Here is a 25953-nt window from a genome sequence, read left to right on the forward strand (position 1 = left end):
CTATGTTGTGTTCTTCTTCCTGGTTAGTTACTGAATCTAGTTCTGTTTTCATCAGTACTACAGGAGCCTCTCCACTATCACCCTTTACTTCCAAAAAGGCCACCACAGTCCTTCCCTGTCCACTTTCCCATACAAAATATCCTCTGAAAAAGGAGCTGCATCTCAAAGAACTAAATTCTAGTGAGACACAATACCCAAGTGCAGCTAACAAACAAAACAGTCATATCAGGCAATAAGGCATTTTTCAAATGCTTCACTTCAAATGAAAACATTAATAACACGGGTCTATTTTCTATTTTCAGAGTTTCCAAGGTAACAAACTAAGCTTTTAAAAGCATTCGAGCCTTTTTATCTAACTATAGACTGAAGCAGTTTAAGTTGTCATTACACTGTTTAGAGGCAACCTAGATTTGGCACTAGAAGATTTCAACACTTTAAAAACTAGATTATGCCTAAATAAAATTGGCTTTTGGGGGCTTATGTGTAACTTGGATTCGCTAGAACTGCTATGCGTTTATATTCAAAAAAAAAAAAAAAGGTGGGAAAAAAAAAGTGCTTTAGGGATTTTGTGCTTTTTCCTTAACCTGGATGAAATCATATCCTTTGCAGGCTAAACCCTTGTGTTTTCCAGAAGAACTTGCTGTGCACTCTTAGCTGGTAAGTGCAGCAGGATCCTGCAGCCGTTAGGGCAGAGCCTTACAAAGTTTACTAAGCCTTTCAACAGCAGGTGAAAGGACGGTCACTCGGTGGATTCCTTCCCATCACGGCTCCCTGACCGAGCTGTAACCCGTACAGATTCCAGCGGCATCACTGACCACACTCAGCTCAGGAGTAACTCGGTGGCTGGGGGATGACAGGATTTGTCCCCAGGCAGCTTTAGCTGCTTTGTGCCATCGGGTTGGGGCTGTGCTGCCCTCACAGGCATTGCCACCCGCTCAATTCACCTCTCACCACAGCAGCACACATTACACTCTGCAATTTGCAGTGCTTTGTTTTGTAACTTGAAAGACTGATACCTACGTGTATTTAAGTAACACAACAGAGAGCCTTTGAAACTATGACCACATTCCTGTATTTGGGTTTGCCTTCAGAGGCCACAAACTGGACAACTGCACCCTTAACACCATCTTTCTTTTCTCCTCTTCAGAGTATTGGTGCAACTAAATCGAAGCTTGTTTCAGGTCTTAACAAAACACTCTAATGTCAGTGGCTTGGACAGCTCTTGTCCTAGCACAGCACTACATTTTCCACATAGGCCAACCAATCCCTCTAAAATAACTGCTTTTCTTGGAAGTTTCATTTCATACGGATTTGTGGCCAAAACTTGTCACCTCCTGAGCAGGAAAGGAAGAGCATCACTTTTTTTTTCAGAGCAAAAAACACTAAGAACAGTAAAAAGAAAACTCGCATGCGGCTGGAAGGCCTGGTTTTAAATTCTTCTAATGTCTGCAAAAGGTACATCCGGCCTCAGCTTGTAGGAAGCTTGTGCAAGTCTTATTCGTTCCTTTACGGCCCAAACCTATTGCAGTGGCTTCAGCTCTGTTGGACCTGTGGGATCTGACCCTCCGGTCCAGGGCTCGGGGATAACAAAGGGAGTTTCAATTAAATATGTGGGGTAGCCGGAATAACAAAGACCCACCTCAGAAAACAGGCAAGTCCTATACAAGTCAAGTAGGTATATTTATGAACAGACCAACTACGATATGAAAGAAATTCCTCTTTTGTATGCAAGGATGCCTCTACCAAAACTACTCTGACTGCTCCAGAAATCACCTGCAAGACATAAGCCGTTTTCTGACAATGCTGCAAAGTAGCACACCAAAATCGCCCTTACTGGTTTGAACACATCGCGCACCGTCTCCACCGTCCCGATTTTCCCTTTACTTCCTTTATAAAATACTTGCCTTACCCCGACCGCCTTCCAAAGCCAGGACTTTTTTTTTTTTTTTTTTATGCACGTTACACAAAACACGTTCGCATTTACATGAACGCCGGTCACGCGATCCCCAGAAAGCTTCAACCAGTCCCCTCCCTGCAACAGAAAGCAACTCCTTCCATCCGCCCCTTTTCGCTCGGGAGGGAAAAGGCTGAGGAAAAACGCGGGAGAGGTAAATCCCCTTCCATTTTACAGCGTGAGACGGCACCAGCCCCGCTCGGCGCCCCTCCCCCAGCCGCCACATGGCGCCAACAAAAGGCAGCGCCAGAACAAAGGAAGCGCTGGTGCTGCAGGGCCCCGGCTCGGCGGGGCCGCTCCCGCCGCCCTCCCCGCGGGGCCGGGGGCGCTGCCGGGCCCGCCGGGCCGCGCTCGGCGCCCGCGCTTACCCTGCGTCCTCCTCGTTCTTGCTGGCGTTGATCTGGTCGCCCTCGGCCCCGTTCTGGCTGGCGGCCGTGCCCGCCGTCGGCCCGGCTCCCGCCGCCGCCGCCGCCGCTGATGCCGCTCCCGCGGCCCCCGCCGCCGCCGCCGGGGCCGCGCCGCTCTCGGCCTGCTGCTCCCCGGCGTTCTCGGCCGCTTCGTGCCCGTTCTGGGTGGCGCCGGCCGCCAGCTGCTGCTCCGCTTCGGACATGGTGCCCCGTCCGCCGAGGGAGAGGGACGAGAGGCTCCTGCGAGAGACGAGCGCGGGTAAGCGCGGCGGCTCCTCCCCGGCCCGGCCGGTCTGATCCGGTCCGCTCACACCCCTCCCCCTTTCCGCCGCCGCCAACCCGCCCGTTACTCACTTTAAAACCCGCTCCCGATAAAACCCGGGCCGTCCGGACTCCGATTCGAAGCGCCCCGGCGCTGGAGCTGGAGCCGATCGCGCTGCCCGCGGCTGCTCCGCTCCGGCCGCGCCGCCACCGCCGCCTCCCCCTCAGACACGTACTCGGGCCCGGGCCCGCGACGCGTGGCCGCCTTTATAGGGCCGGAGCCTCCGCCACCCCGCAACAAGGCGCGCGCTCGTTGGCCGCCGCCGCCTGTCACTCAGCGCGCTCGGCGCTCGCCGTTGGCTGCGCCGGGGGGGTGGGCGGGGCCCGGCCGGGAAAGGCGGGCGAGGCGGGACCGGGAGCGGAATATCGGGATAGGGATGTCGGGATCGGGATATGGAACCGGGGCCTGGCGCTGTGCAGTGCCCGCCGCTCCAGCCCGAGGACGTGCCCAGCCCTCAATCCCTTTCGCCCAGGGATGCGACAGCCAGCCTGGCCAAGCCAAGTGCCGAGCTCCGCTTGCACCCACAGCTCCCAGCGCCCCGTTTGTCCCTGGGACGAGCTCGGCTTCTGGACGCGCAGCCAAAGCTCACGGCCACATCTTTAAAGAAAATAAAAAGTTAAGCGCTTTGCTTGTGGGCAGAAAGTGGTAATTATTACCTAACTTACCGTAGTCATGAGTGCACGTGGTACTGCCCGCTCCACGCTCTTAAATCTCTCTCGTGGCTCAACTTGCCTATTTTTCATCTGCTGTTACAACTCAGAAGGAGTGCACGGAGCTACTTGTGAATAAAAGTAAATAGCGGTGATACATTTTGTTAATTCTGTGTTTTGGGATCTGAGCTGTCCTCTTAGAGCACTTCTTGTCCTAAATGCAGCAGGCCAGAACTTTTCAGAGATGTCTGTCTCAACACAGGCTGCTTACAGGGTAGGGTACCCTACAGACAAACTACAGTTTAGGCTGAACTTTGTAAAACAATGTTCTCTCGGGTCAGGGCAGCAAAGACAGTACAAAAAGCACTTAACCAGTACACTTGAAAATTGTAATGTCCTCAGGACAGGTTGCAGATGTTGGCTGACAAAGATACTTATCTTCATGAGAATATATTTTTAGATAGTTTTCTTGTATTAAACTTGAAATAAAATGTTAGAAGCAAAGTATTTTTTCTTAAGGTATTTGTCCTAATTTATACCACTTCAGAAGAGCTTACCCCTACATCCAGCAAGAGGACTTCTTTAGGAAGCTCTGGCTTAGATTGTAAACCTATCGGGTTTACACCAAAAAGGTGTGGTTTGTGATTAAAACCAGCTCAGCCACTGTCTGTCAGCTGACTGCATTCACTGACGCAGTGCTGATAACCTGTGTAATTGGGAAATACCACACATTTGCTTCAGTCATTACCTGCAACCCAGGCCACACTGATACTTGCAGGTTGCTGTGGTTGATGCTGATGAAGTGGTGAATGCCACTGATCTTGTGCTCTGTGCACCTTCTCTTTGCAGGTTTTTGTGGATGCAGTTCTGGCAGGTGACTGCAGGAATACACCTGCCCTGGAGTTCCAAGTTTATAGACCAGCACCTGAGATTAAAATGAAAACTGTAGCAGTTTACACGGGTCTGTGAGGTGAGTTTAGGCTCAGCTGATGGATGTAACCTGAGTGCTTTTCATGATATTTTTATTACTTCATTTTCTTGGAAGATTCACTGCCCACAACATCTGCTTTTTATTTCACAGAGTCTTGCTAAGGATGTGAATGATTGCCATCTCATTTGGACTTTTCCATACATTTACCTTTTCTCTTTTTTTTTTTTCCTTGATTTTCTGAACCTGTCTCATCTTCCCTTTCCACTGGCACTTTGGCAAGTGTTTTCCTGTTCCTGCTTTCTTTGAAGCTATGTTTTCTTTTCCAGCTGCCCGTTTCTCCTGGTCAGGTCCATCTCAATCTCTCATCTTGGCAATTCCAAACAGTGATTCCCAGACACTCCATTTTAAATAGCTGTTTGATGCCTCCTGTGTCCCGTGTCCAGCAGCAGGATAACAGTGTGGTTGTAGACTGGCTGAGCAGCCTGGTTTGAAAACTGTGCCTGGCCCAGCTAACAAAGTCATTCTTCACACATCTAGACATGGAAGACTTGAGAGAATGGGTTGTTCTGGTTATAATTTGTCTCACCAGGCCCCATCATGCCACAGGTAGTTTTAAAAAATTCCTCTGGGCTGAGGCTTGGGTTTTGGTCTTGCATTTCACTCCCCACTCAAAATCTGTGGTTAATCAAAGAAAAGTACACACATACCTTCTTGGGTGGTAATTCTCCTTACCTGACACATTTACCACTGGAAAAAAAAAAAAACACTATCATTGTTTGCCATTTTTTAATCCCGTAATTACTATTTTAATCCTGTAATTACTATTCATGATATTGCCTGAATTTCAATTGAATTTTTCTTGCATATGGACTTTTTGATCTTGGGCCTAATTTTGCTGTTCTATCAAACTTGCAGTGAATGCCAAGCCCTGCCTTGAAAACTGTTCATTGCAGTTTTGTGCCTTACCTGTCTTCACTGCTTCCTTCTCTTCATCCTCTCCTTTTCCCCATTATTTCCAGGATTTTTCTAGGTCCCCTCTTCTTAAAAAAAAAAAAAAAAAAAAGAGAACAAATATCATTCACTGCCTTGAATCTTGGTGTAATTTATCCCTGTCTGTCTTGTCTAAATTGATTGAAAGCAGGTATAGAACTGCCTGTTCTATACCAATTAGAGATGCTATAGGAAGCTTCTGTCTGAGTTAGTCTTTATACACAGCACAAATAAATACCTTCTATTAATAATAATAACTATGCAAGTAACCCCATTGATTTCAGTGGTAGGGCTGAAGGTAAGGGCTAAAAATAAGGATGGCAAAAAGGATTCCCTATGCAACATAGAAATGAGATGAAGAGAAGATGCCTTTGAGGAGGCACTGACAATATATCTTTAAAAAAAGGCCTTATTTAACTGGTTGCCTCTTGTAATTTGTTAGATAAAATATTTGTATTGGTTTATTCATACACTCATTTCTTCATCGTGGATGGGATCGCACCGGCTACTTATCCCTGAGCTTAGAGGCCTCAGGGATAATCCAAGCCAGTATTATGTTAAACATTATGTAGAACAATGAAGCAGCAAATGCCTGCAAGTGTTTCTGCTCCAAAAGTTTAGGTAAAAGCCTAATACCAGTGTGCAGTATCTGTGCAGAATGTCTTGTGTACAGATGAGGAGGAGCTTTATAGAAAACAAGTTGTCAATGCCAACCCCTGCAGGTGTTCAGCAGGAGCTCATCCTGAACAACAAGGTGGGATGAAGCAGGAAGGTATTCACTGGAAAGGGCAGCAGTGGAATTCAGTTGTAGGGCTGGCAGGACACAGGAGATACCTTTACAGAGTGAAACAAAAGGTGCATGGAACCAGCTCAGAGCATGACTGGAACTGAAGAAGAGCAGGTTTGTGTGGGAGAGAGACACCTCTCTTTGGGAAGGTGTGGGAAACAAGCACAGTTACTGAAAAACTAAGGAAAAGGCCTTGCAGAGCTTTCTGAATGGAAGCAAAAGCTTTATTTGCTGAGGTCAGAGAAAAGGTTGTCATCAATAACTGAGATGAGGAGAGCTCGAGCACAGTCCCCAGTCAGGTCAATAAATAACAAAACCATGTCTTGGCTGACTTTTCCCCAGCTGTTCAGACCGATCTGAGCCCAAACCACACGTTTGTAAGGTTCCCACTCCTTTGCTCAGTTGGCTGTAAAATCCCTCAGTGAAAAGGGGTTGATTTTCAAACAGATGGTTTGTCTAACACACTCTCATTCCAACGGAGACACCTGAAGTTGGAGAAGGCAGAGCATTGAGAGGCAATCCCACCTACACTCGCCCATTAGGATGTGAGCTTGGAGAGAAGGGAGGAGAGTCAAAAATGGCACTCACCACTGCAGAAAAAGGGAAGAAACACAAGGGAAAGGGCTGATAAGCCAAGCTGAACCAGCTGAAATAACTGCAAAAGCCAGGACACCATCTAGGTATGCTAAATGTGACCAAAGGGCAAACAAGGGAGTCGTTTAAGATGGATTGAGAAGCTTTCAGATGATGAGAGGAAGCAAAACTGAGTTTGAAGGGAACTTTTTTTTTTTTTAAGGTAAAGAGACAAGCATATCTGTGTGGGTGCTGGGGGTCAGAGCAGACTGAGCAAGTAAAGCTGTGAGCAAATGAAGGAGTGGGTGTTGGGAAGATCAGGAAATGAATTAAGAGTGAAGTTAATAGGGCAAGTTAAGATGGAGTTACAGAAGACGTGTAGATAAGCTTTTGTTATTGCCACCTAGAGACTTGTAGACAGAGGAAGCAGCAAGAGACTAATTTATTACTTTTATCTTTAAGGAAAATGGTGAGAAAACAAGCAGAGGACAGCAGAAAGGAAGGCCTGACAAGGGTTAACCAGCAGCAATGGAGAGCTCAGTAGGATTACAGGAGTGCAGAGGAGCTGCAGAAGGAGAACTGTCCAGTTGTGAGGAGGCAGAAATGGAGGAGAGAGCGGGCGTGCAGGAGAGGAAGTTGACTGGATCACAGGATTTCCGTCAGAGACACTTTGCACTGCAAGAGCAAGCGTGGATGAGGCAAGCAGGGAAGGTAAGCTGGTTCTGTGGGTAGGTATGACAGTTCATCCTGAAAAGAAAGGAAAAAAAGTCAGTGGTGAATGAAAGTTGTGTGGTAAATGTGCAGTTAGGACATTGCTGCTGAAGCAAACACATTCCTGTCCTTAACATCAAAATGCAAATAAAGCTAAAAGATGTGTGAGCTTCCTTTTTAATCAATACTACTAGTTGGTATTATTTCTGCAGCTTTTCTTCACTGTTATTTTCATCATTTTGGGTTTTTTTCCTTTTTTCCTTTTTTAACAGTCTGCAAGACATTGGTTTCTGCACCTTCTTGCAGTACAAAGCTCTGAAATAATACTTTTCCTTAAAAAGTTATTTGTCTGTTGTTGCTAGGATTTAAATGCACCTGCAGCCCACAATCTTTCCATGTTGTTATATTCCATGCCAGCTAAAAATAAGTGAGACAACTAAGGCTTGTTAAACCTCTTAACAGATAAGATACAGCAGCCAAGCTATGCCCAGGGTATTCAGAACTGCAATTGTTCATTGCATTAGAATTATAATTTTTTCTTTCTTTTCTTAAAACCACATCCCTGACCTCCAGAAGTTAGGGGAGATGCTTCAGACCAGCTTTTCAGTTATCGAAAATATTTTTCCAAGCACTGTAAAAGACAGTGAACATAATTTATTAACACAGAGCTTTAAGGGCAGGTTTATGGCATCTGAGGCTTTAGAAGAAAGCTTTAGGGTTCTGCTGGTGTAAAAAGAAGTGCCTTTTTGAGGGGAACACGTGATTTTTCTCTTAATGTGTGGGGCCGCTTTAAATTTGTACGGCTGAGTTATTAAACCATCGTGGGAAGTGCAGCAGGAGGAGACCCGGGGTAATTGGCTGCAGCTCCAGATGCAGCCGCGCGCTCATTGGAGAGCGGAGGATTCTCCGAGAACTAAAATTAGACAATCTCCGCCCTCCAGAAATGCTTCTGGAAACAGCGAGCAGGAGAAATTCTGACACAGCCCCAGGGCCTGTGGAGAGGAGAGGAGAGGAGTGCACAGGACTCCACTCCTGGCCAAACTGCAGCCTCCAAGGATGCACAGAAAAGATGTCTGGGGGTTTTTTAACTCGGTTAACTGTAAAAAAAAATAAATGCGCGCAATAAGGAAATTGCAAGGGATTAATGTTAACTGTTTTACACTGATACTAAATCCAACATTTCTTATGTAATAATCCTGAAGTGTTCATGCAGGCTGAGGAAGCCTTTGACTGCTAAATTTAAGCTAGGGCTGTCAGACTTGAGCTCACTGAAAAGGAACGAGTCTTGCTGAATTAATTCTGAACTAAACTACAAAACTGGTCAACTCTTTCGATCAGCAATTTTTTTTTTTTTAATAAAACCTGTTTATCAGTTATCTCTCTGCAGTTGCAGTGTTTACGCTGTCTTCAAATGAAATACTGCATAAGGTATTTCTGTTAAATCAAAAAATGCTATGTGCCTGTAGTGGTGAAAGAAAGCCTGTATCTTGATTACTCAGTCTAAGGCATTTGGCACCTTTATTTTTTTAGGGTTTGTGAATAACAACTTCAGTCTTTGGTTTTTAAGCATATCTCAAACTGGCTGAGAGGAATTAATTGCATTGGTTTGTTTCTTGTTTTTATAGTATTTACATTACTCACAAAAAAGATTAGGACAAAATGGATTTTTCTTACACTAAAACCAGCTTGTGCAGTAAATTAGCCATTTCCTCAGCTAACCAGGGCACACAGCGTCAGCATCTTTGGCTCCAAATAGGATTTTTTTTTTTCTTTTCTCCTTTGCATCTGCTTTTGGTCTGATTTAATGAAAAAAAATAATGCTTATATTCCTGTGTTTTCTTTCTGTCCCTTTGCCAGTGTCACCCCAAGGGCTGAAGCGCAGTTCTGGCTGAACTCACCAGCGGGCCCGAGGTCTCCAGAGCACCTCAGATGGCAGAGTTTTTGACAGAAGGGCGACAAGGGAGAGGAGCAGGGTGACAGAGCCAGCTCAGGGGTTATCGGTGCCGCTCTCGGCCCACGCCCCGATAGCGTGGGGCCAGCTGGCCGGGCTCCGTCGCGGGAGCTCGGGGTAAACAGGGACGGAGGCGACACCGGAGCACTCAACACCTTGGCTTCCCGGCCACAGCCCAGGCTATGGCACGAAGGGTCATCTTGGATGGATTGTGGCTGTGCCGGAATTGCTCCCAGCTGAGGAAATAGGGAGCAAATGTATTGGCATCAGGGTAGAAAATCTGGGATAAACCCCCAGGGAACACGGCTCTCCAGCTCTGCTTAAGGCACAACTCATCGTGGCTTAATGCAAAAATCTGTTTCCTACTCATTATACGTTTGCTCTTCTCGTAATAGTTAGGTGGCACTGGATAGACATTGTAATTCAATAAAAGTGCTGAAGAACACCATTAGAGAGCGTTGGAGCTGGGTCAGCGGCCGGGTGTGCCAGAGGCTGTGTGCTGTGAGCTCCTGAACCCGCTGCTGGGCAGGAAAGTAAACAGGAAACCGCCACAAACACCGATAAGTGACCTGCAAAGCCCTTCTGTGCGTATTCTTTCTCTATTTTTTTCCCCTGATAAGTCACGTTACTTCAGGAGCTTTTGCTGTGAGCTCACGCCCTCCGTCTGCGGTTCTAAGCGTGAGGTAAAACTGACATAAAGCTTTTATTGTCACGGAGAAATGAGGGGTTTTGGGGAGTCCCCTCCAGATTACGGTACTCTCGCCCCACACGGGGGGCCCTTCCTGAGGCAGCTGTGGCTGCTGGTTGTTACCCCGCGGCCGTCCCGGCCCGTGAGGGCCGCTCCGCCTCCAGCCGCCATCACCGCGCCGCTCCCGCCGCCATCTTCGTCCCGCCCCGCCCCGCGCGCGGCCGAGGCCCGCGGGCGCCATCTTGTGTCCAGGGCTGGCCCCGCCATCGCCCGGCAACGGCGGGCAGGGATCGCCGGGAATCCCCCGGGAATAGAGGGTTAGGAAAGCCCATCCCCTCCCCCAAGAAGGTGGAACGGAGAGGTTACGTGCGAGTATTGCAGCGGGCAGACAGCCAGGCGGGTGCTGTGTGCCTGCGTCTGCTCCGGGGCGGATGGGAGCGTGGGGCACAGCGGGCGGTGGGTGAGGGAAGCGCTGCAGGTGTCGTTGTGTGCGGTTCTGTGAGGGTGGGACACCATCCCCCACAGCATCCTGCTCTTTTAAGTCGCTTCAAAAGGCTGAGGGAGCTGGAGGTGTTCAGCCTGGAGAAGAGAAGGCTCCAGTGTCTAAAGGGGCTCCAAGAGAGCAGGAGAGGGCCTGGAGGGACAGTGGAAGGGGAACGGCTTCACACTGACAGAGGGCAGGGTTAGGTGGAATATTGGGAGGAAATTCTTCCCTGTGAGGGTGGGGAGGCCCTAGCACAGGTTGCCCAGAGAAGCTGTGGGTGCCCCATCCCTGGAAGTGTCCAAGGCCGGGTTGGACGGGGCTTGGAGCACCCTGGGCTAGTGGAAGGGGTTGGAATTGGGTGATCTTTAAGGTCCCTTCCAACCCACACCATTCTTGATGAGAAGAAGGTCACAAGTGGTCACAGGTCTGTAGGAAACCCTCACAGTAGTTCCCCCATTCCTGACAGTTCTGTGCTCAGGGCTTGCCAATGGATCCGCTCAGTGAGAAAACTGGCACTTTGTCTTGAGCCCATAAATACAGCAATTAATAATGATTGAGAAATGCCCTGAGGCTCAGAGGTGGACCAGCTCCCCACTCTTCACGCAGGAGGATACAGATTTGGGGTTTGGAGGGACACAGGGTTGGTGGATGAGGGGTGTGGGAGCACAGTGAGCCCGCACGCCTGGCTCGCTCCTGCACTCAGCGGGGTGTGTGAGAATGGTTGTATTTCCTCATACACCGTCCGAGTTAGTGAGGAACAACATTGAATCTTTTCCTTATTTTCCACAAAATGCTGCTGCGCTGAAAGTGGGCTTGTGAACTGCCGAGTGCTGACCAGTCCAGGGAACATGTCACGGATTTTGTGAAGTGGGGGTGTCCCTCTCTGTTCCGGGAGTACGGGGTGGGTGTCACCACAGAGAACTGTGCACTGGACAAACTCCAAATGTCCTGGTGTCATTGCAGTACCAAAGGGGCACGTGAATTGGGAAGCCCAGATGGAGGTGTTAATGCCCGAACCTCAGATTTATGTGGAGAAAACTCTGGCTCTAATCAAACCTGATGTCATTCATAAGGAAGAAGAAATAGAGGATATCATTCTCCGATCAGGATTCACAATTGTTCAGGTAACACGCTGTGCTCCAGAGAAAACTTATAAGTCAGAACAATATTTATTTTAGCTTTCAGCAGTCGAGCCAGTAACTAAAAGCTTATGTGTCCAAAAATCAATTTATGTTTTTCATATGTCATCGAGCATCGCTGCCAGATTCTGTAAGGAGACCTTTTTTTTGGTGCGTGGGATGAAGCAGAGCAGGTCAGCTATTTTGCTGACCAGAGGAAAACACTGACTTTGTTAATAAAAGATTTAGCAAATGTCTGGAGCAGATGTGTGGACTCTCTGAAGTAACTCTTTGGAGAGCACATCATTCTAGTCTCAGGAGTTTTGTGCAGCATGCAGGGGGAGAGTTAGAGAATTAATTGAATCCGACAGTTGACCAGTTGCAGTCTGACTTCTTTTTTGTTTCCGCTGTTTTTACAGTAAATTGGTTTAATGGGTATTTAAATGAGGCTTATGAATATGTAAATGAGCCTGGCGGATTGGCCGCTGAGAGGCGCTGTGCGCTCGCGCCTGAGGGCGGCAGGGGCTCCGCCCCCCTTGCTTTGGATGGGGTTTTTGGTACCTTTCTGGTTCTTTTATTTATTTGTGTTTATTATTTGCATTTATTTATTTATGCAACTGTTGGAGACGCTCCAGAGGAGATCACGAAGATACTCCGCGGGCTGGAGTGTTTCTGCTTTGCAGACAGACTGAAAGAGCTGGGGGTGTTTAGCCTGAGGGGGACCTTAGAGAACCTTCCAGAACCTAAAGGGGCTCCAGGAGAGCTGGAGAGGGACTTGGGACAAGGGATGGAGGGACGGGACGGGGGAATGGCTTCGACCTGACAGATGGGATATTGGGAGGAAATTCTTCCCTGTGAGGGTGGAGAGGCCCTGGCACAGGTTGCCCAGAGAAGCTGTGGCTGCCCCATCCCTGGAAGTGTCCAAGGCCAGGTTGGATGGGGTTTGGAGCAATCTGGGCTAGTGGAAGGTGTCCCTGCCCATGGCAGAGAAGTTGGAGCCCGATGATTTTTAAGGCCACTTCCAACCCAAACTATTCCATGATTCTATTGATATGTATCAGAAGATGAAACAAATTAGATACATTTACTTATTTATTTATTTAATTCTAATATGTTAATGGAGTCTTCTGATGTCTCCAGTGGCTTTTGACACCAAAATTATTAGGACTCTGAATTTATGGTACTCTTGTGTTGTATAAGTTTGAGCTCAAAGAATGCACTTTAAAATTTTTTTCTTGACTGTCCTGTGCTTTCTGATAACCTCCCAGAGCTGTCCTGATCCTGGCCACCTGCAGCCTAGGCAGTTATTGGGAGAGTGACAAAGCATGAGGTACTGGATGAAAAATAGAACAATTGCATAATTAACAGTGTGGGCTGGAGAGAAACTTGTGTAAAAGTAGAACATTATGCTTGAGCAGCTGAATAATGAAATCCTGCCCTTGTAACGCTCTTCACTTTGTCTGTGCAGTGCCCTGACTGTCATCCAGCAGTTAGAAAATGCTGTAGTTTGCCTGGGCTAAAATCACATCTTCCTCAAATGGCCTGTTTGCTTAATTAAGTTGGACAACTCTTGCTCTTTGTTACTGTGTATCTCAAAGACAATCAGATCTGGGAGAATCAGATTAGGCTTGGAAGTTGCTTTGTGTTCTGCTCTTGAAGATATGGCTGCAGCAGAGGACTTTATCCTCTCTGAGGTCTTCTAATGCTCTGAGCTCTTTTCATGTACCAAATTTTTTAATTCTTTTTTTTTTTTTTTTGTCTTTTACACTTTCTAGAAACGAAGGCTCCATTTAAGCCCCGAGCAATGTAGCAACTTCTATGCAGACCAATTTGGAAAAATGTTTTTTCCTAATTTAACAGCCTATATGAGTTCTGGTCCTTTAGTTGCTATGGTTCTTGCCCGACATGGTGCAATCTCATACTGGAAGGAATTGCTTGGACCATCCAACAGCCTAAGAGCTAGGATAACTCACCCTCACAGGTAACTCCCTTGGGGAAGTCAGCAGGACTTTGTCATTCTCTTCATTGAGACCAGAATTCCTCCTTTTTTTTGTTTTGTTTTGTTTTTGTACTGTACAGACACAGATTTGGAGTGGCTTCTTATCTCTTCACTTTTGTGTAACAGCATTTCACCTTTGTTTTTTAGTATGTGGAGTTCACCCCTTTTGTAGGGAATGATGAGTGCTTGAACATGAGTTTGAGGTAGCTACTTCCTATGTTTAAAACAAAATTAAGTCTGTGTCCTGTTGATTAGTCCATAAATATGTATATATATATATACTTTTCTGTGCTCTCAGACTGCAGAGACCTGGAAGGGATTTGCAGTTGCCCTCCAAGCAGTTATTTCTCTTGTTTTTTAGCTTAAGAGCACTCTATGGGACTGATGAGCTGAGGAATGGGCTTCATGGCAGCCTCAACGTTTCCTCAGCAGAGAGAGAGATTCGATTCATGTTTCCAGAAGGTAAAATGGTTCAATTGACACATTGCCAATTTTAGGGAGGATAAATTCCTTCCCTGACTATCCCTGGTATAACTTGTCTCTGCCCAGACTCCAAGTACAATCAGTTTAGAGGAGATTGGGTTTGTTTGCTGTTTAAGATTGTGGGTCTCTGTATAAGGTGGTACTTTCTTCTGTGAAAGGCTACCAAATCTATCCGAAGAGCCAATATAGCTACAGGGATTGCTTCCACTTTTCAAACTCTGTGCTCAGAGAACTGGAACAGACAGAGCTGGTAAATGAGAGGAAATGGGAAGCTGTTACACTCCAGCAAGTGTTTCTGGCACTGTCAGCCCCGGAGACTCCTGTTGACTTGAGAATTCTCAGCTGACTCTCTTGTTGGGCTCAGGCTGAGTAATTCCTGTTCAAAAACAGCTGGATGCTCACATGACAGTGCAATTCCAAAGTTAAGTGCCAGAGAAAACGCCTTAGAACCTGGAAAGGCTGGGAGAGCATCTCTTGTTTGTAACAGGCTTTGCTTTTTAACAGAAGGATGCAAGTGCAAGTGCTAGAAAAACGTGTCTGCTTTTGTCAAGCAGATCAGTGAGTTTAACAGATGTTGCACTTCCCTCCAAACCTTACCCATTGTAAGCTGTGTTTCTTCTCCTCACCCTGCCAACAAAGCAGGGCTAAAGGTGGGATTTTTAGGATCTTCAGAAGGCACCTTCACACTGCAAGAAATGGGATATATTGTTTCCTTTCAAGGATACAGGTTTTCCCTGGATGATCCGATTTCCTCCTTTTCCATAATAGACTATAATTAGGAACATTACCTCAGGGACTTTGTAAAGAGGTTGAGGGAGTTTCTTTGCAGTTTGTTGTGGGAGAAGCTGTAAACCCCACCAGGTATTATTAACTGGTTAAGGAGAAGAGCAACTCACATAGAAACAACCTTTGGAAGAGCAGCCGTTTTAATCACTTCACAAGCTGCTTCCTAACACCTTTGGTTACTCTTCCCAGCGATCCTGGAGCCAGTTCCCACTGGACAAAGAGCAAGGGATTACCTGAACCTGTATGTGAAGCCAACGCTGCTGGCTGGGCTCACTGCCCTGTGCAAAAAGAAGCCAGCAGACCCAATGGTAGGTACAGTGGGAGCTTTGGGAAAAGCTTTGGGATACATTTCCTCTACTAAGTCCCTGTACACAGGAAAACTACTCTTGCTGAAGAGCTCTGCTGTTTTAGCTTCCGGCTAATGAGCTAATCAAATAACATTTGGTTTCAACAGGTTGATTTGTTTGTTAGAGATGAAACAAGGCTGTGTTTTCAGTCCCTAAACAAAATGAGCCTTCTTTCATCTGGAAAAATAGGATAAATGTGTTCTTGTGTTTTTAAAGCTCCAGTAGCACTAGTTCACACTAGTACTTCTTTAAGCAGGCAGATAATTAATCCTTGTGACAACTTGCTGGCAGTTGTGGGGATTTTACATCATTATCAGCTTTATAATCAACATTGCATTTTTCTAAAAGATACATTTCAGGAAAAAAAAAGCCTGAAAAATAACTTGGGGTGTTTCTATGAACATGTGATATACATGAGGTCAAATTAAATGCACTTGGAATTGTTCCAGCTTTATAACCTATTTACTTTATCTGTATGTCTGGCACTGTTACCATAGAAATCTAGGAAACAGAGATGAAGTCCATCCCTTTGCCCAAAGGCCAGAGCAGTTGTATCTATTCCCAACAAATGTGTCTCTGGCCTGTTCTTTAGCACTCCAAATGCTGGAGAATCTACAGTCTCCTTGGGCAATCTGTTTCAGTGCTTAATTATACTTAGTTAAAAGCTTTCACTAAAAGATAGCTTAAATCTCCTGGGTTCCAATTTTAAGCCCATTACTTTTTTTCTCCCCCTTTTACTATCCCCAGAAGACAGTGGAGACAATGTATTACCTCCTTTTTTTGCAGATTCCTATTGCATGTTTGAAGAATATTACCATCTTCTTTCCCTTCAATCATCTCTTCACTGTATTAAAACCTGATTTTTTTCTTGTTACACGTCCCATTATTTTAACTCATTGTTTTGGGTTTCAATTAATCTGCATTCTTAGCACAATTTTCTAGTCAGTTATGGGGTATCCAATGGTAACTTAATCGAGGCAATGCTTTCCTTTGCTTATGTGAAAGCTGCATGAAGCAGTGTCAGTAGCTTTGCTAAAAACATTTTATTTGCACCTTCCTTGGCCTCCACAAGGTCTGTGAACTTGTAACAGCAGGAAAAGGATTTGATGCTGCTTCAGAAATATATGTTGCCTATTGCTTTTCAGTTTGTTGCCTGGTAGGTGACTCATGGGGAATGGAATGTTTTGTTGATGGAATGTTTTGGGTTTTCCACTATCCTTTTTTTTTTTTCCCTTCTTTCCTTCCTTCTGGAAGATGCCATCAGAAACTGTCTGTGCACTCAGAAATACTTGCTGGCAGCACAGAGGTTGTCTCAGCCAATTCCTTAAGTAACACAGGATAAATTTAATTGAGTTCAAATTATTTTAATTTTCCATTTCCTTCTTGGGTTCTTACCTGTCCTGGCGCTCTGCTTGTTGGCTCTCCCTTTGCAAACCAACCCTTTTGCATGTGGTGATCAGGGCAGAGTGTTGCTGACCAACCTGGTCTGCCATTCCACCAGTTCTTTCACTTCCCAACATAGTATGAAGTTTGTTGGACTCAGCATTCCAGAAACTAATCATCAACAGCCCTGGGAAGTGAATAAGGATGTGTTCAAAACTGTGCTTTACAAGAGGAGAAATCGAGGCAAAAGGTTAATTTGCCAAAGGCCAGGCCCAGACTGGGAGATGGAGTTAGGACTCAAGGCATTCCTGCCTCCCACATTCTTATCCAAGGAAAACGTGCTGGAAAACTTAGGAGATGAATTTCAAAAAGTAACCCCGTTTTGGTTTTAAGCTTTAGGTATCATAAAGTGATTTCAGTGCAGAAGGCTGGCGCTTTGAATGAATGATTGCTAGATGAGGTATCTGGAAGTGTTGTCAGGAGTCATATTTCATTAAGCAGTTTCATGTGTCTCGTGCAGCCTCATCCCAAAGCAGAGCTGGCTGGATTGTTTGAAATATGGCTCAAATATTCTTATAATTACAAAAAGATAAACACTGCCAGGAAAAGTTGTCTTCTAAAGGTCAGTGTGAATTGTTCAAAAGCAATATAAGCTGTGAACATTTTAAAGGACATTTTGAAGAAGCAGGTTATCTGTATGTCCAGGTTCTTTTCTGAAAGGTCATAGTTTTGCAGCACAGTAGGAGAGTATCTGCAGCAGAGGTTTCAAATAATGCTTTTAATATTCTCTCATACATTTAGTAGAAAACAACAGAAAACTGACAACATCTGGGGGTTTTGTCCACAGATTTGGCTTGCTGACTGGTTGATCGAACACAATCCAAATAAACCTAAACTACAATTTCGTCTCTGAGGAACATCAGGGCTGAGAGCTCAGTGGAAACCACCTCAAGCATTTCAGCTACAGATGAGTATTATCAGTGTGTCCCTTGACTGTGTAACCAATATTATCTGAAATAAATGCATTTATTATAACTTGTGCCTTCATGGAATAAATAACCTTACACTTAACCAGGATGATGTAGTTCTAGGGGCTTCTCTGACGACAAAGTGAATGTAGAATTACAAGATAAATTTATGGCATTGGGTGATTAGAAAAAGACAACATTCCCAGCAGATGTGACTTACTGCTATTTTCCCCGTTTTTCTTGCTGTGGGGAGAACAAAATTATTGACACCAGTGTGGATTCCCAGCTGACACCCACCTGGCCTGCGCTTTGTGAAACCAAGAGTGGTGTTGCAGCATTTTTTTTGCAGAGAGGAATTCAGTTGTGAGGTGCTTGGATGTGACAATTACTAAAGGCCTATTAGCAACTTGGGAATTTTAATTGCTGATCACATCACCCAGCTAAGGTTACTCTTGAAGATGATTTATTTTGTCAGAATGTAATTTGAAGGTACACCGAATGCACCTTTCCCATCTTGATGGCAAAAGGCACAGTGATTATAAATCAGTCTTTGATTTCCATTACAAGTCCCAAGAAGATGTATTTTAGTCAAGGCTTAAGATTATCTTCCAATGTGTTTTTCCAAGCAAAGTGGTTACCTGGAACAGCTCACCCCAGGAGTGTATTCTGTGAGCTCCTGCTCTTAAAGGTGTGCAGATTTCTGGTTTTCCCTTGAACTTTGGTGTGTTCTATTTGAGAATTTCAAGAGAATGGGGCAATGAGTCAGTCCCACACTATTACCTTTTCTGAAGTAAATGAGCTGTTATTTGGAGATGTGGGGCTTTTTAATTTCCTTCAGAGAGCTGTACTTATGCTCTTAACTTCAAGCTTAATATCTTACAGTTTGACTGGCTAGGATGAAGAAAGTGTCATTTTCATAACCCTGAAATATTGCTATGCTTGACTAATACTAAACAAACCAGCAATTTCATAATTTGTTTCATGAAAAAACTTGCTCCCCTAATTTCAGTCATTACCAGAAACCTAAGTCATTTGTTTTTAACATTAAACTTTAAGTGAATTGTTTATCCTCTCCGTGGAATAAACCACTATTGCCAGTCCTGAGAATAACCATTTAGAAAACTGGTCCCTACAGCACTAGGACCTAAAAATCTTGGGACTTCTAAGGTAAGAAAAAAAAAAAAAAAAGAAAGAAAGCTCAAACCCTTGAATAATGAAGAAAAAAAATGAGGTGGTTAGAAATACAGCAAACAGGTCTATTCACATCCAATTTATTTTGCCTCTAAATTTTGTCCCCGTATGTGTCTGATTGCTCCAATTACAGGACAGTTGTGCTGTGTGGTTTCCTGTCAGCAGAATAAAACAAAAATTCCCTTTTTGAAGATATCAGAAACTAAACCCCAGTGAATTCACCAGGCATTCAGCTGTATTTTTTTAGTCACTGTGGCATTTGCTTACTTATTTTGATGTGATCCTGCGTGGCAATAAATATGTTATTGCTGGAGTTTCCAGTTTTGCTTTTGCACCTACAGAGATTGTAACTTCATAGAGCAGGTGGGTCCTCACCAGGGGGTTTGGGAGAAAGGGCAAAGGCAGCTGATGTTGCAAATGTCACCTGTGTCACTCATGTGATAGAAATTTTCAGTCATTCAAGTGTTCATCTGTCATGGGAATTATTCTCTCACATTGGAGCTAACACAGGGTGTTCACCTCAGTTTTTCCAAGGGAAATGTAGAAAGAGAGAAGTTCCCTTCATCCCGTGGGTGCCATCCTGATTATGTGCTCACAGGACAAGCGTTGATCCAGCAAATCTCGCAGCTGAGATCTTGAGGGACCTGCATTAATAAGCAGGATGGGGGCAGAGGGTCAGTCCTGGGAGCGTGAAATGCAGAACCCGCCTGGTCCCGTGGGGGAGCTCTGACACCGCGGGAGAGGCTGGCGGGACTGCTGCTTCTCTTTTGCTCTGTAGGTTCTTCTTCAGCCCGGAGTGGTGCAGGCTTGGCCAGTGTTACAAATCCGTGGCACAGAAACTGTAGCTTTGGGAAAAAAAGCCCAGATGAACTGAGGGATGTCTCGGTGTTTGATGTCAGCAAGGTGAGGTGCTCTCTGTGGAAACAAGTGACCTGTCCTCTCCCTCCCTCAGGTCAAAAGAATTACCTTGCCTATTCAGTTTTATTGGGCATTTTTAACTTGGAGGGAGTTCATTTTAGTTTTACTGCCTGAGTGCTGGAGTTGAGCTGTGTCCATAAAACCAGCAGTTCACTTTGTTTCCCATAATTCTGGTTTTTTTCAACTGGCTTTCTCCTGGAACTTCACTTACCATGCACTTGCTATCACCTGCACTGGAAGTTGTTCTTGGAGCTATACAGATTGGGCTGGTTTGAAGTATGTGATTGCTCAGCCTTCCTGTCTCCCAAGGGATTTATTATCTTCAAGAGCAGTTGAACTGCCAGGAACCCTGATCACACTTAAAAGATGGCAGAAGCCTCAATCACAGCCAGTTTCCCACAGATGTCAGAGCATTCCAGCGTGCAGAGCTCCAGAAATGAGTCCAGAAACAGGCAGAACTTAGGACTTCCACTCAGCAAATTTAAGACTGTTCCATGGAGATTTGCAAACCTTCATTTTTCTCATCTAGAAAAAGAAGATTTGTGTTTATCATGACTGTCTTTTAAACAACAGTTGTCTGAGCAAGATTAGTGCATTGGTTATAAAATGTTTGTCTCGTGGCACTACTTGAAGGGAAGGAGTGACTCAAACGCTCTTTTTTTTTTGTGCCATATTAGAATGAGATGCCATTTGAAGACATAAGGGTCATCATTAATTCATTAAGTCAGAGCAGTCAGATCAAGATAATTCATGTTGTTCTGCACGGTAAATGTTGGTCATTTTTGGTGCTACCCAACAACAGCACATCCTCTGAAAATACTGTGGTTCTTAAATTTCCTTTAAGAAAATCTGGAGAATTACTATTTTTATTTTGTTGGGAAGGCTCTTTGAACACCGTAAAAAGATCATCGTAAAAAATAACTTGTGGCAGTTTTTGCAGTACTGTTTCTTTTCAGATGCCAGTCAGTAGATTTGTTAGTGGACTGTAAATAAGATTTCAGTCCTCTCTGCTCATTGCCTGCTGCTTGGCTTCACTCTGGCAGACTTGGCTCAAACCGGCGTGGCAGCATCACCAGAACTGTCACAGGAAACAGGTTCTTTCTGGCTCTGCCCTTAGTGAAAAAAATCCATTGCTTTTGGATGGTCAGTGAGGAGCAGCTGCCCCTACCTAGAAACGTCCCCTCGTCTGGGTGAGCTCCTCTGGGTGTGGAGTGTGTCAGCAGCGTGACTGATGCGCGGAGTCTCCCTGGGACGGTGCCTGTCAATTCATTGTCATGCTGCCTCCCGCCGAGTGGTCATGGGGACGCTGCCATGAGCTCAGGGGAGAGCTTTGTGTCGCTCTTCTGAGCCACAAGCGAGGCATTGTTGTGAGGCAGAGCAGTTGGTGGGAGAAGAGGGCAGCTTGCAGACAAGAGGGTGAATGATACTCTAATAATGGCAACACTGAAGGATTAAGAGTTCTCTTCAGTTCTCTGCTTGTGAGGGTTTCGGGGCCGAGGGAGGTGATGCTTCTGCACAAAGGTCTTCTCGTGGTGCCTTGCTGGGTGTGGTTGCATTTGTCTTGTATGGCATTGATTTTTGCACCCCGGGAGTCCCGGACTGACTCGGCCTCGCTTGGCTGTGGTGCTGTTCTGAGGAATGATTATTAAACAATAAAACAGCACTGATACCACGTCTGCGACTTCATTACCGTCACATTTAATTTATTGAGAAGTCTTTTCACCTGGGATCTCTGAGTCAGCCTGGATGGATCCTCTGTTTGGCTGGAGGGAAGAGGCAGTTGGGTGCACTCTGTCAGCCCCAGGCTGCCCGAGCGAGGAATCACGAACGAACTCACCTCCAATTCCAGGGAACTTTTATGTACAAGAACCTAATCTGGCTCTAAATACTCTTGGCTTTAGTAAGCTCCTCTGCAAACCGCTCGTGCTTCTTTATCATCTATTTATAATCAACGCTTAAGCTCTCATTTCCTTACAAGGGGGCAGTTGTGTTTTCGTCAGCATTTCCAGAATCTGCACCGAGTGTCAGATTGGGGAACTCTGCCTTTCCAAAAGCAACATCTCACTGCCGTGCTGGCCCGTGGTGGATCTTATCTCTTTCAGGTGTTGTGTTTTCTTAGTGGGTGGCATTCCTGCTGCCGTGTGAATGAGGGCAATGTTTTGTGTTTCGTTTGTGTCAGGCCTCGTCTCTCCATGTGAGAAAATTCCCAGGAGTGTTTAACGGGCGCGTGCGGACAAACCTCCTGCACGCCCCATAAACCCCTTTACTGTGGGCCACTATAAAGCAGCCATTACAGGCTGATGTTTAAACTTCTGAGATTGGCACAGCCCCTCGATTGCACTTACTTATTTTTATAATGTGTAATTTAGCGACTGAACCGTGAAAAGTTATGGCATAGCAAGGTCTCCTTAAAAACAGCGGCTCCAACTGTGCTTTCAGTTTGGGCTTCGTTGTAAATCCGGAGCAATTCCGTTCCGTCAGTTGAAAGGAAGAGGGGAAAATTGGATCGTTCCTGGGAGCTGCTCAGATGGTGTGGTGGATGGAGGTCTGAAATGTATTGTCAGGTGTTGGCATGGCACATTCTCCACTCCTGTAAGGAGCTTGTGCCCAGTTTCTCAGGGAACAGACTCGGACAATCCTGTTCCCTGCACACAGAACACTTGGGCATTTTCCATTTTGCTCAGGTAATTTTGCGTGGATGAAGAAAGTTTGAAAACCAGGTGCTTTTTCTGTGGCCACTGCATGTCTAGATAGCCGTGAGATCATTCCCTGCTACTTCCCACCTCCACTGAACTATGAGGCTATTTCAGAACACTTGTCTTCCTCAGAGCTCTTCCATGTAAGTGTACTGAATTGACCAGCAAAGTTTTGACCGTGACTGTCTTTGTTTTGCAAAGTTCTCTTGTAAACAGGGCACCACCACGGGGCTTCTCCAACAGCCCCCTCAGTGCAAATAAATGGGAGCAACAAAGGCTTAGGAAATGAAATGTCCTTTCCTTTTCCCATTCACGTAAATGATGGTTTATCATACTGTTTATTAGCCTCGTGTAGTCAGGATCTGGGATGCTTCTTAAGCCTTTTATTGCCTTTTTTTTCCCTTTAATGAGCTGCAATAAAACATTGCCTTACCTGAGTGCTGACTCAGTGCCGAGGCGTTCTCCGAGCTTAGCGTTTTAATTGATATTAATTCATCATTACCTGTGGCAGAGGATGGCACCACAGCTCAAAGCAGCCATGATTTATCTTTACCAGGTGCTCTTTCTCACTGCAAAATGTTCCTTTTTGAGACTGCACGGGATTCCTGCAATAAACAATAAACCATAATGAACAATGAACCATAAACATGGTTTTAATGATGATGCCCAGTTTTTTTATAGTGTCTCTCCTCAGCAGGTGAGGCAATGCAGTACAAAGGAACTGGTGCCAGTGTGAAGGTCAGGGACCAACAAGGGAAAAGACTCTCCCTGAGTCATCCTCTGGAGCAGCAGCAGTATCTAGAATCAAAGAATCATTTAGGTTTGAAAATATGGGCAAATATTTTTTGGGGCAGATGAGTCTGCCTGGGAGGATCTGTGGTTCTCTGCTCCAGCAGCATCTCCAGCTGTTTTGTTTTCTGCTCTGTGTTGTTGTCTACAGCCACCAAAGGTGATGACCCAAGGGGAAGCCACACAGTGTGTTCACTCACACCCTGCTCAGAGCTGTGAAGGGAGGAGGACAGGTAGAGAAAAGGCCAAGTGAGGACAGGTGGGATCCTCTGCTCTCCCTGCATCTCCCTCTGTTCCAACAACACTGAAATGAAATGCTCCCTATTCCCAAACCTTGACACCCACCTTGCAAATGTTCTTACTGAGCTCTTCTCAGCTCACTGACAATTGTGTGTGTGCAGGCAGGACTGGCCTGGGCAGAGAAGAGCACAGACTGACCGACAATTAACATTTCTAGGTTTTTTTTTTCACCTCTAACTGTTTGCAGTTTTTTTTCTGGGTACAAACAGTTTTTATGACCTTCATCAGCTGACACGAGGGGAAAGTGTAAGGGAAAGTATATTTTTAAATTGAAATGAACGATTTTTTGTGTGCTTTTCTAGATTTGCTGCAGAAATGCTGTTTGGCCACATCCTTGGGCACTATAATCTGGTGTAATTCTACTGAGGTGAATGCTGACAGACTATCTCAGTTTGGGTATGACCTGAGATTGTAACGCCCTGACAGTATAAACTGGCAGCTTTTGATTTTCACTCCCTTGTACTGACAAGAAATTGGATCTTTATTTATCTGTCCATCCAGTTCCAATGAAAATCAATAGTTTCATTGTCACCTAATGTTAATTTACACTTCTGCTGCAGGTTTTCTTCCTTGTGGTCGGGGCAGTTTAAATAAAGGATGATTTTCAGAAGTCACCGTTTGTGTGGATGTGACAGAGCTGTGTCTGGTGCCATGTGAGTTGTCCAGATGTACTTTGTGTCCTTTTATGTGCACACACTGTAACATTAAAGTGGTTTTGCTCATGGAGGCTGTGGGATTTGCACACTGATCCACAGATGACACATTAGTGATGGCAATTTGCTTTATCTTTGGAGGGAAAAATTGCGTTCTAAAAGTTTTGCCTTGCCTTGGTACACAGTGCAAAAAGGAACACGTTGAGGAATGTTCTTTTACCTTCCACAACAGTGGGAATTCTTTAGTTAAATACAAAAAAAAAGAGAATTACCTTTTTCTGTTTCCTCCCTCGCAAGTATGTTTAGGTAAGTGAAACACATTTACACTCGGAGAGATGGGCCTGTTTTGCAAGGGAAAACCAAAACATTCCAGTGCAGCTAATATTGCAGCTCCACTGGTGTCTGAAGTTCAGGCCACAGCAGGAGGTGCAGATATCTGAGGGGAATGCAGTAACTTTTTGGATCTTTTCTTTGGAAGAAATAATAAGATGAGTCACAATTAACCCGTTCAAGTTAGTAAAGCTGTGGGAGGTGAGAGAAGAGATGGGAGTCTTTTAAACAGCTTGAGTTAGTCCAACTCTTCACACTGGCTGGGCAGTGCTGTCCCTCTTCAGTGCCTCTTTGGGACGAGTATCAGAATGTTGGCATCAAACATTTTTGCTCCTCTTACACGATTAATGTGGAAGGAGTGTTTTTAAGTAATTTATAATTTGTCACAGGCTTGCAATGGGAAGCAGGCCACAGCAGAGGCAGCCAGGGCCATAAAGTGCTGTCCTTGGGGATTTTCTAACCCAGGTGATACCTCCAGGGTTTCTTCCTCGAGGACTGGTGGTGGATTAGCAATCAAACCTCTGAGGAACAGCATGAAAGTGTGTCCATGGTGGCAGGGACACAGCCAGAACCAGCACACCCAAACCTTTCTTTAAGGATTTTTATTGGGTTTTCTCTAATGATCCTTTCTGGTTTCATTTATTGTAAATTGCTTTAATGGGGTGCTCTGATACATTTCTGTCTTCTTAAAAGGAAGCCAAACCACATGCACAAGATGACAGATGAGTTTATTTTCACATGTGGATTTAATAGCCTGCCAAGATGTAACTGTGTTTTTAGTGCCCAAAGTCATCTCCAGGAAAATAGTTCCCTGGGGTGAGGTCAGTGTCCACTTACAGCCAGACTTCAGTGGAATGAGTTGAAGGGGTCTGTCAGTGGTTAGCCTGGTTATGAGGCAGGGTAGTCAATTTGATACTGAACAAATCAGGGTGATGTGCAAATTAATTGCATCTTCTCTACAGAACAGAGTGGAAGTGCCCCTGAAACCATCCAGGGTTTAAAACTCTGAGGAGCTGGAAGGAGCTGTTCTCTTTGTAGTACTCTTTGTTGTTCTTCCCAAATATTTATTGGATCCCAGTTGTAATTAAATTTGTGCTGAGCATGTGCAGAGCACAGGAGATAATCCAAAAAAGACTCCCCCATTGATACGGAACTTGCTGAGTTAAAGCACAGGAAATTGTGAGTTTGGGCTCCATCCTGTTTGGCCATTTACACTATCTCCTTATCAATGTACCTGGCCTGGCCCTGGGAGATTGGATGGTGTCTGGATACAAGAGGTCCAATTTAGTGCTCCCAACTGCTTGAAAGGGAGTGGGCAGTGATTAGTGACCTCTCTGGAGATGGGTGAGATAAAACTCTGCAGTGGGGGTGTCCTCTGCCCTTCCTCCACCCTGTCCAGAGCTCCCCATGCACACCTTGGAGCTGGAGCTGGGGGAAGTTCAGACCTGATCACTCCCAAAACTTGGGCTGCCCCAAATCTAGATTCCAGTCTCATGGCCTGTAGTAGAGCAGGGATAAAAATTAAAAAAAGAAAAATCAATGTG

The 25953-nt window shown here is 45.4% G+C and overlaps 2 protein-coding genes and 1 long non-coding RNA gene across 8 annotated transcripts in view; 2 read left to right on the forward strand and 1 right to left on the reverse strand.

The window, feature by feature from the left end:
- Positions 1 to 2858, reverse strand: part of HNRNPAB (heterogeneous nuclear ribonucleoprotein A/B) — a 28200-nt gene extending 25342 nt beyond the window's left edge. For 5 of the 6 annotated variants that reach the window (XM_027898923.1, XM_027898919.1, XM_027898917.1 and 2 more), the window contains exons 1-2: positions 2716 to 2858; positions 2323 to 2601 (exon numbers count right to left, since the gene is read on the reverse strand). In XM_027898923.1, the coding sequence (XP_027754724.1) occupies positions 2323 to 2564 (242 nt within the window). In that variant the 5' untranslated portion in view covers positions 2565 to 2601; positions 2716 to 2858. The remainder of the gene's footprint in view (positions 1 to 2322; positions 2602 to 2715) is intronic. The other variant, XM_027898921.1, reaches the window with a different exon arrangement.
- A 4224-nt stretch (positions 2859 to 7082) lies between these two features.
- Positions 7083 to 8673, forward strand: LOC114065218. Its single transcript, XR_003572893.1, has 2 exons — positions 7083 to 7325; positions 7899 to 8673. It is a non-coding gene; the product is annotated as an uncharacterized LOC114065218 (long non-coding RNA).
- Positions 8674 to 11132: 2459 nt separating this feature from the next.
- On the forward strand, positions 11133 to 17641 carry NME5 (NME/NM23 family member 5). Its single transcript, XM_027898945.1, has 6 exons — positions 11133 to 11315; positions 11412 to 11572; positions 13342 to 13547; positions 13927 to 14027; positions 15024 to 15142; positions 17412 to 17641. Exons 2-6 carry the CDS (start codon positions 11444 to 11446, stop codon positions 17475 to 17477), a joined length of 621 nt encoding a protein of 206 aa, XP_027754746.1. The 5' UTR covers positions 11133 to 11315; positions 11412 to 11443; the 3' UTR covers positions 17478 to 17641.
- Positions 17642 to 25953: the final 8312 nt, after the last annotated feature.

Source organism: Empidonax traillii, unplaced genomic scaffold (assembly GCF_003031625.1).
Source record: "Empidonax traillii isolate 1590-97213 ecotype Southwest subspecies unplaced genomic scaffold, ASM303162v1 scaffold630:size906685, whole genome shotgun sequence".
Taxonomy (NCBI): domain Eukaryota; kingdom Metazoa; phylum Chordata; class Aves; order Passeriformes; family Tyrannidae; genus Empidonax; species Empidonax traillii.